Here is a 10,414-nt window from a genome sequence, read left to right on the forward strand (position 1 = left end):
TGTGAATACCAAGAAATGAAAAGAAAAAGAAAATAAGAAAAACTTCATACCTAGGTTCCCAAACCTAGCAGGCACGTCAAAGAAGGGACGACCTGATTCGTCTTTTGCCAACCACTCTCCAGAGGCAAAGAACCACTTGCCTACTCATCCCTTGATGGAGGTCGGCCCCTTGACTATACCACCCGCGCCCTTCCTTGTGCATATATAGTACCGACCAGGTTTTTTGGCTATCCTCTTGGCCTCAAAACATCCAAGGAGCTGATCAACACTTAGCAGCTCGGCCTCGTCCTCATCCCGAGCTCGCAACCAAAAAAGAATGGCTAAAGCAAAAATGACACCCCACCCATTGGGGGCCACTTGAGCAGGAGCCAGTCCAGTTCAGTTTAAGAACTCCTGGGCGAAAGGATGAAGGGGAAGCCTGAGGCCGTACTCAAACATCTTGAGATAAAGAGTGACCCATCCCTCTGGGGGATTGTCAGCTCTTTCCCCTTCCTCCGGAATCCTAAGGAGGATGTCATTCGGAATGTTAAACACCCTACGAAGGGGTCAAAGATAATGCTCGGGCATCCTAGAAGGGTACTCCAGACCCTGGCCCGAGGTGGAGGTATCACTATCCTCTCCGTCATCTGAGAACCTAAAGTTCTCTATTTCTTCAAGCTCGGATTCTAACCTACGAGCTAAGACCTCTCCAGAGTCACTTGGTTTGGGGGGCGAACTACTTATCGTCTGACCTAAACTACCCAAGCTATCGCTACTGGAGGGGGAAGACAAGAAAACTACCATGTTTGAAAGAAGAGTAAGAGCAAGAAGAAATGACTGACCTAGAGAAAGGGTTCGAGCTGGTTTCAGATCGAACTCCAGAAATTCAGGAAACGTAAGGTTTGACCTGAAGTTTCGAGACTATTTATAGCTGATCGGAAAAACCTCCGCGCCGTACACGTGTAACCAACGAACGGCTGGGATCTTCTCGGGATACGCAACGGCGAAACGCTTGAGTGCTCCGACAACCTGGCAGGTTGAAACGCATTCCGCAACGGTCATATTCCCTCTACAAATAGAAAGTCGCCACGTGTCCAAAATAGATTCAAATGAACTTCTCTGTCAGGTCGAGATCGAACCTAACAGAGAGGGGGCCAATGTTTGGGAGTAAACGCACCCGGGACATGTGGAGGACCCTTATTCGTGTTTGAAGAAATTAGATAAAAAAAAAGGATTGCTTAGGTCCACCTCGGCCCCGCCGAGGTGACTGGATTTGCCCCTTGAAAGATGTATGGGCACCAAAGTTCGACCTGACTGGGGTCTGACCTGCTCGGAACCCGACAGGTCCGATATGAGAAAAGACATGTAACCGCCGGTCGTGTGTTCTGTCGGATCCGTCACCTATAAATAGAGGGCTTCATTTCACGCTCAGGTATCGAATCTCACCTCGAACTAAATAAGGAGTCCGATCTATACTGACTTGAGCGTCGGAGTGCTTACCCTCTTGTTTAGGTCCACTCTAGTGTTCAGGTCGGAACCGGGGACCGGGTTCGAGCTCGATTCGTGAAGAACCGTTGTGCAAATTCTTGCATAAACATAATCCTTTTCGACGTGAACTAAATATTGTTCACAATTACATTAGTAACCTTGAATTTCCACAAAATGAAGCACTCACAACCAATCAAATTATTTTATTAATGAATTACAAGATTTCAGACATAAATCCCAACACGCTCCTTGGGCTCTTACTATATCTTGAATTCTCCTGCTAGGGGCACACTAATTCGATCATTGAAGTCATTTTGACAAGCACCACTGAGTTAACTACTACAAAGGTGACAAGAAGATGCCAAATACTTAATTTATTTTGATCGATCATTTCATTTCTTTAAGAGTTATGGACAAAATATTGATGGATACAATCCAGGAAGTAGACATAGTAGGGGCTTAATTGTGTGGAGATATCGAAGCCAGACCAAATCTGTTGGTGTATTTTTCTTGTCCATTTTGCGTGTCACTTTGTGGGAAAACTTTATACTATATAATGCAATACTATTGTGTGGCTATCGTTTTTATTATATATATATAATTCCCTTTGTCTCACACATATATATTTGAGTTCAACATTGGCTCTTGAGGGATCAAATCACGATGACTTTAGAGATGCTAATAAATACCGTATCCATTGAGTTATGTTACCCGTTATCTCTTGAGCTTTGAATTGTTGTCTATCCTTTCTTTTATTTGAATTTCATTATTTTATTATAAGATATTATTATTTTTATGGGTAGAATGAGGACCTGCCAGGTGGTCTTTTAGAAGATCTTTTAGAAGCACGTGTTCATACCTCGGCTTAGATAGGCTGAGGATGAAAAAGACCACATAGGAAATTCAGATTTACTTTTCTAAATAAATAAGACAATTAAATTTTACTAGGAAAAATATGCAATTAACCCTGTCATTTTTCTAATATATTAAGTCAACAGAAAGCTAAAAAGTCAATTCAAAATTCATGTTTTTAACTCATTTGACCTACTCCATTGTTATTGAAACGAAATGTCAGATCATAAACTCCTATACAATACTTATCTAAACGAGACCATATAAATTTTTTAATGCAAAATAATTTTATCGACCTTATTCTTTTACATTCAATAGATAAATAGATCTCACCCAAATTTATAAACGAATAAAAATAAATCACATCAGAAAGTTAATAAAATTTTTCATAAACATTATATTGGCAAATATTTTTTGTTTTAATATGGATAGATAACTTGTCATTAACTAAACATTGATGACAAGGACATCAAAACTAACTTCCATTTAGAATAGAGACAATAATGAAAAGTCCAAGAACTAAATAAAATTTAAATTGATAATCGAGGGACAAAAATGTAATTTACCAAAACAAAACTCAATACTAATCTCATCTCTCTCTTGCAATATTATTCCAATAATTATTCCCTTAATTGTCTTTAAAATCCCAAAGTTCTTTCTACAAACAATCGTCAGCCTCGCCGGCGAGCGATGGCCGCCTCCGTCTGCATATCAGATTGCATCGACAACACGTGCGTCGTCCCCGCCGGCCGGCCGACGCACGTGAGGCTCCACCGGTGGCCGGAGTCCGACGCTGAGTTCGTCCGGCGTCGGCCAAGAGAGGTGAACGGAATCTCTCGCCGGCAAATGTACCTGAGGAGCTACACGTTCTCGAGGGAGGAGACGGTCCCTGAGAGAACCCAGAAGTGCTTCCGAAAAGTTAGGCCGCGGCGGAGGGCGGAGGAGATCGCCGCCGTCCCCCGGAGGAAAAGCCGGTGTTTGACCGCCGTCACGGGCGCCGCCTTTCTCTCCGTCTTCCGCCGGCTGCTTTGTTGCGTCGCTAAACTTGACGGTCGACGCAATAAACGACAGTTGTGAAATTCGATTCGTGGCAACGTTAATGTTATTTTCTGTGTTGCTGTAAATTTTAAATGTTCATAAAATCCCGAGAGGGAATTACAGGAATAAAGATACAAAATTCTGATCACTTTAAATTAGCCAACGTTATTGGAATAAATGGTATTTAATCTGTTCATGATGTTTTTTTTTTCTTTTTCATATCTCTTGATTTTTTTTATTTTTTATTTTTTTGTTGAAACACCGCTGTGTTATATCGATTTTCCATTGAAATATATATGTGACAACTTAACCATACATTTATCTTACATCTATTAGTATTCTAAAATTCGATGATTCGACTCTCTCCCAACGATGGTAGAATTAGGTATATAAATATATAATTTGGATTTAAAAAAAAACAAATATTACATTACAATTACATGGCGGAAATTAAGAAATTCTAATTTACAATCCGAATACGTTTACAAATTTCAAGTCAGCATACCCGATATCAGCTAAACTTGTATTTTGAATGTTATGTATTTCTATTACATGCAATGTATTAAATCAATAATATTGTGGTGAAAATTGCAACTTCGATTCAAAATGTCAGACATCTCGCTTGTTACTTTCGTGAAATTAAGGATCCGTTTGGTAACATTTTTCATTTCTCTTTTCTCGTTTCCAATTTTCTTAAGAAATCTAAGAATTTTACGACTAACGAGTTTCTCTTTTCTTGTTCTCATTTCCAATTTGTTTCAAAACATAAATAAAAACATTGTTTTATCGTACTTGAATTCTTAGAGGTTGAAACCATGCAACACATTTTTCTTCGTTAAAAAAAAATATAGAAATATGAAATAATAACGTTACCAAACGAGCCCTAGTTTTCCTGCATGTTTGTTGAGAGTTAAATGAGGTTGCTCATGCTCTTGTTAGAGAATTATCTGTGGTAACAAACTTTTTGTTTTTGGTAATCGAAATTGAATCTCCAAATTAAAATGGTCTTAGTTTTAAGGTGAGAGATTGGGAAGAAAACCAAGATGGTGGAGAATTTTACCTTTCTTGAAAAACAGAAAGATAAAAGTGAAATGGGTCAAAACTAAGTTATAGAGGGGTCACTGATAAATATTTTTTAGAAAATGGGTCAAAATTCCCAATTTTCGAACAAAATGCTGCCACTCCTATACATTCTTGTTTATTTATTTTCTATGAATATCTTTAATTTGCTCATTAAAACCTCTCGAATTTACCACCATAAATAACTTAATTTCTGGTCAACTTTAGCATCCAATAAGTTAAGGGTACTGTCCCATTGGAAGGTCTTGAATTAGAATCCTCCTACCCACATATTGTACTCTAAAAAAAGTACTTCTCATTTAGAATAGTTGTCAGGAATAGTTTGTGAGAAATTAGAGATATTGGTGATGACAAAAAAACATTAATAATGTTTTATAAAAATCCACTCTGGATGGTCCTATTGCCAAGGGTTCGGGATCTCTTGGTCATATCGACTTAAAGATCTCAAGTTCCAACCTTTAGGTTAGTTTAATAGAAAAATCTTTGATGTCTCTTAAGTTGAGGTCTGGTGGAGGGTGTAAATGCCTTAGTTAGAGTGGAAAGCTCGAAATAGTTGTCCAATTTCAAGTCATAATTAAAAAAATAATAAATAAATAATGTCTTACAAAAATGATTCCCTCGAAATTTGATAAAACGTAAGGAAGAATATATTATCGAAGGAGGAACTTGGAAGTTGGCTTAAAAAAATCGAAGGCGATTGTGTTCCAATAGAAATCAATAATAATGTAGCTACCTCACTAATTTCTTGCTAATCAAGCCATGTTTGGGAACAACACCTTTCCCATGTGGCTTCTTGATATATGCATCAAGGGGAAGAGATGATTCACATGTAGCCCCACGATGAGGCTCTTTTATGAAGTTTCTATTTCAAAAAATTTTAAAAGAAAAAGAGAAAAAACTTATGCAATTCAACACTAATTAAATTGAATAAGTTGTGGAACAATACATTTACGAAACTAAATTAGAAAATTACCTATATGTTAACAAAAAAAAAAGAAAGAAACGCATAGGTAAAAATAATGTTTCTAGGCCTTTTAATTTTTGAAAACAGAAAATAAAAAACGAAATGGATATCAAATGCACCTAAATAACAATAGGTTAAGTATTTATTAACTTTCAATTTCATTAGTAACTATTTCTTTTGGTTTCAACCTTTCAAAGAATGAAAAGTTCCAATTCTCAATTTCATTCGTAACTATTTTTAATTTTTTCTACGGACATATTTAACATTCATAACATATCATTTTATAGAAAATGATATTTTTGAAATATTATATCACATTTTCTTTATTGATCATGTTATAGGGAACAAAAGCAAATATTAGACCGGGGAAGAAGCGCACGGGCCAAGTAAGTGCTGAAAAATGTCGACCCAAGCCAACCCGGGTCGACCTCAGCCGACCAAGCGTCTCGGCACCGAGAAGGCCTCGACAACGAGACCTCCTCGGCACCAAGTAGTTCTCGGCCCTCGGTCGAGAACTGTAACGGCCCACCCGACCATTTCGCAGTACCTCCCGTTTCGCACTTACACCCGTAACGGGTCTGAAATCTACTAGGATTCAGATGGTGCTACTATAAGAGGGAGAGGGACAGAACCCTAGAGGTATGAAAAAACACACCCTACTCTCTATACTCTAATTCCATATCCATCTACTCTCCTTGCTAACTTAGACATCGGAGCTCGTATGACCGGAGTCACACCAGTTTAGGTTTGATTGGTTTTGCAGGTTCTTTCTCCCCTACTTATCAAGTTTGGTGCGAACCTCGGAAGGAATCGAGAGAGCAAAATTCACGTATCAACAATTGGCACCATCTATGGGGACGACACAGTCCAAATCCAGATCTGCCTAAGCAAAAACCAGATTTGCCGAGGCTCAACCCATATCTGCCGAGGTGAAACCCAGATCTGTCGAGCCGAAACCTAGATCTGTCGAGGTGAAACCTAGATCTGCTGAGGCGAAAACCAGATATGTCGAGCCGAAACCTATATATGTCGAGACAAACCCCAGATCAAAAAAGGGTAGAATGGAGCAGGTCGACACAAGCCCAGGTGAAGGCTGGCAACACTTTGAAAAGAAGATCCAGACCGGAGCTATTGACCACTCGAGAAAAGCAAGTTCACGCCCAGGCCATCGACTTAATCCGACCGACCACTCGGGTGAGGTAAATCCGAGCCCTGGTCATCAACTTAACCCGACCACCCTAACAGGGGAGAACCGACTGAGGAGGTAGAATCTGTTCCTCTGATAGTCGAGGATCGACGAGTTAACATTGGAACCAGATTGGGGGATGAGGAAAGGGAAAGTCTTATAAACTTCCTCCAAAGCAACACCAACGTGTTCGCATGGTTACATGAGACATGCCAGGAATCGATCGAGGAATCATGGTACACCGACTCAATGTCGATGAAAGCTATAAACTAGTGAAACAGAAGCAACGTGCATTCAACCAAGAAAGGAATGAAATTGTAGCTGAATAGGTAGAAGAGCTACTGAAAGCAGGTTTCATTCGAGAAGTACATTATCCCCAGTGGATATCCAATGTTGTGCTAGTAAAAAAGTCAAACGGTAAATGGAGAATGTGCACTGACTTCACAGACCTAAATAAGGCGTGTCCAAAGGATTCCTTCCCCTTACCGCGAATAGACCAACTGGTTGATGCCACTGCGGGACATGAAAGATTGAGTTTCATGGATGACTACTCTGGGTATAATCAAATCAAGATGCATTTACCGGATCAGTCGAGGTTTGTATTGCTACACGGTGATGTCATTCGGATTGAAGAATTCAGGTGCGACCTATCAACACATGGTAAATCAGATGTTTACAACCTTAATCAGCAAAAATATGGATGTTTACATAGACCATATGCTGGTAAAGAGTTGAAAAAGCAAGCGACATAAGGATGATTTGGCAGAGGCATTTGACATTTTGAGAAAGTACAAGATGAAGCTGAATCCTACTAAGTGCACATTCGGGGTAACCTCTGGCAAGTTTCTAGGATTTTTAGTGCACCAAAGGGGAATCGAAGCCAACCTGGATAAGATGAAAGTCGTTTTGAAGATGGATCCACCCAGGAATCTAAAACAACTACAGGGACTCAAAGGAAGGATAGCAACACTCAATAGATTTGTTAGCCGCTCAACTGACAAGTGCTTACCGTTCTTCAAAATCCTAAGGAAGAAAAGGTAATTTGAATGGACAGAAGAGTGTGAAGTTGTCTTTAAAGAGCTAAAGCAATATCTGGGGCAGCCCCACTTCTTGCAAAGCTGGTCGCGGGTGATGAACTCTACCTGTACTTAGCCGTATCCGACACTGCAGTGAGTTCTGCGTTGATAAAAGAAGAAGATGGACGACAATCCCTAGTATACTACACAAGTAAAGCAATGGTAGATGCAGAGCTTAGATACCTATAAATTGAGAAGTTGGCATTAGCCCTGGTTACTTCAGCTCGGAGACTACGTCTATATTTCCAAGCCCACAGGATAACTGTCCTCACCAATTTTCCCTTACGACAAATTTTGCAAAGGCCAGACACTTCAGAGTGACTTATGAAATGGGTCGTGGAGCTCAGCGAGTATGAAATTCACTATAAGCCAAGAACTATCATTAAAGGGCAGGTCGTTGTAGACTTCATAGCAGAATTGACACCAGTGGAGCCTCAGGTATGTAACATCAACCCACAGCTAGTTGAGGAAAAGCAACCTTGGACGCTCTACGTAGATGGATCATCAAATTTTCGGGGATGTGGAGCAGGACTTCTATTAGTCTCTCCAAATAAGGAGAGATTCAAATATGCACTGCGATTTAGTTTCCATGCATCCAACAACGAAGCCGAATACGAAGCTATGCTAGTAGGATTAAAGGTGGCCAAGCATATTGGGGTCAAGAACATACTGATATTCAGTGATTCGCAGCTAATTGTAAGTCAGGTAAAAGAGGAATTACAGGCTAGAGAATCACGGATGACGAAATACCTTTCTCGGGTAAAAGACCAGCTCGGCCATTTCTCAAAATATGAGATTCGACAAATTCCTCGTACCCAGAACGTCAACGAAGATGCATTAGCTCAACTAGCTGCAGCTTATGAAACCAACCTAGGAAGAACTGTGCCAGTCGAAATTTTACCCGAACCGAGCATAGAAGCTCAGGGAGTAATGGATATCGACGAACAAGGTTAGCCAAAAGAAAATTGGATGAGCCTCTTGATCAAGTATTTGAAAAATGGGATCCTACCTACTAAGAAGATAGAAGCCCAACAACTACAACGACGAGCGGCCAGATATGTGCTTAAAGACGAAAGTCTATACAAGATAGGCTACTCACTGCCACTCTTAAAATGTTTAACGCTCGACAAGGCTGACTATGTCATGAGAGAAATACATGAGGGCGTTTGTGGGAACCATTCCGGAGCACGATCCCTAAGTCACAAAATAGTACGACAAGGGTATTATTAGCCGACCATGCTAAACGACACGATGCAATTCACCAAAAAATGCGACAAATGCCAGTAGTTCGCAACGATACATAGGCAACCGCCAGAATCTTTAACAAACATAATGTGTAACGACCCAGAATTTTCCGCACACCTCTAAGTCACATTAACTACTCAACTAATCAAATTTAACCCCGACTACATCCTGCCAACTTCCTATGCAGTAAAACTTATAAAATCAAGTTCCAATCCTCATCAATTTAACGATAAATCAATCTCATGGAATAGCATTCAACAACATTCGTGAACCACTTCGCTAGGCAAGTTTATTATCCAATCTATATGAATCTAAACAAATGGAATAAAACCCAAATAGGCACCTATCCCTAAGCACAACTAACAACAAGGGAAAAATCTCTCAATTATTCAAATGCAAATAAACCGTTTATTGGCCACAACATAAGGCCCTAACCAATGATTTAAACTAAACAGAAAAACTAAGCAGCCTATGGTCCTCGCCCGTCAGGTCTCCTCCGTCCCATCACCATGGTCACCCACGAGTCCTTCACCTGAAACAATCATTGTAGAGGGGGGGGTGAGTATATAAAATATACTCCGTAAGTAGCCCTCACCAAGCACACACAAACATCATGCTCATAACCATAAAGGAAACATACATTGTCATGCTCTATCATTACAGTACGCGAATAACCATAGACATGCTCTACTATTACATTATACATTCATCCATAAACATGGTCCATAAGACCCGATGCTAACCACAATCATATGAAAACAACTACTGTCCACTTGGCTCCCTAGCACCTCAAATACAACTATGTTCACCTCAGCTATTCAAGCTCTTCAAAACCATTCTTTTGGTAGTGTCGGCCCCTGGCCATTTATACCTAGAGCCTCAACACTAGTGCATCGACCCTCGACCATTTATACCCGAGACCTCGATGTCTTACAATCTATTGGCCCTTGACCATTTATACCCAAGGCCCCAATAGTTCTCCTTTTGAAAGACTCCTCGCATCGACCTCCGACCATTTATACCCGAGGCCTCGACGCTCATCTTTATCCAATATTGGCGTATCGACCCCCGACCATTTATACCCGAGGCCTCGATACCCAGTTAGTGACGTATCAGCCCCCGACCATTTATACCCGAGGCCCTGACACTCACCCATTCACTTCATAACTTCCAAAACTTCACATATCATTTCTAGCCTCCAACCAAGATTCCAGTACTAATTCCCTAATAACTCCAACCACCACAACGCCCATCAACAACACCACCACTAGTATGATTTCAATGCATTCCTCAGCTCACCAACACGATTCAGCATGCTACCAATCATAAACATCATTCTAATAGCAAAACAATAAACCAAACATGCTTTTACCACATATCAATTCTTAACAACCGCGCCACAGTGATTTTAGTCATAACAAAGCATAATCAACAAATTGCAAACGATTGGAACCCAACACAATTCATCCAAATACTTAATATCCAACGTCCATATCCAATAAGCAC

The 10,414-nt window shown here is 40.2% G+C and overlaps 2 protein-coding genes across 2 annotated transcripts; both read left to right on the plus strand.

Moving 5' to 3' along the window:
• The first annotated feature begins 2,952 nt into the window (after positions 1 to 2,952).
• Positions 2,953 to 3,551, plus strand: LOC111019527 (uncharacterized). The gene has a single exon (XM_022295921.2). The coding sequence runs from the start codon at positions 3,010 to 3,012 to the stop codon at positions 3,394 to 3,396; it is 387 nt and encodes a 128-aa protein (XP_022151613.1). The 5' UTR covers positions 2,953 to 3,009; the 3' UTR covers positions 3,397 to 3,551.
• Positions 3,552 to 7,987: 4,436 nt separating this feature from the next.
• On the plus strand, positions 7,988 to 8,617 carry LOC148212370 (uncharacterized). Its single transcript, XM_088122201.1, has one exon. The coding sequence runs from the start codon at positions 7,988 to 7,990 to the stop codon at positions 8,615 to 8,617; it is 630 nt and encodes a 209-aa protein (XP_087978327.1).
• Positions 8,618 to 10,414: the final 1,797 nt, after the last annotated feature.

The sequence above is a fragment of the Momordica charantia genome (assembly GCF_013281855.1).
Source record: "Momordica charantia cultivar OHB3-1 chromosome 3 unlocalized genomic scaffold, Mcharantia_2.0 BLBB01000003.1, whole genome shotgun sequence".
Lineage (NCBI taxonomy): Eukaryota > Viridiplantae > Streptophyta > Magnoliopsida > Cucurbitales > Cucurbitaceae > Momordica > Momordica charantia.

What these genes read in the sequence shown, in the direction of transcription:
- LOC111019527 (XM_022295921.2), top strand. Translation starts at nt 3,010, where the DNA reads ATGGCCGCCTCCGTCTGCATATCAGATTGCATCGACAACACGTGCGTC.
- LOC148212370 (XM_088122201.1), top strand. Translation starts at nt 7,988, where the DNA reads ATGAAATGGGTCGTGGAGCTCAGCGAGTATGAAATTCACTATAAGCCA.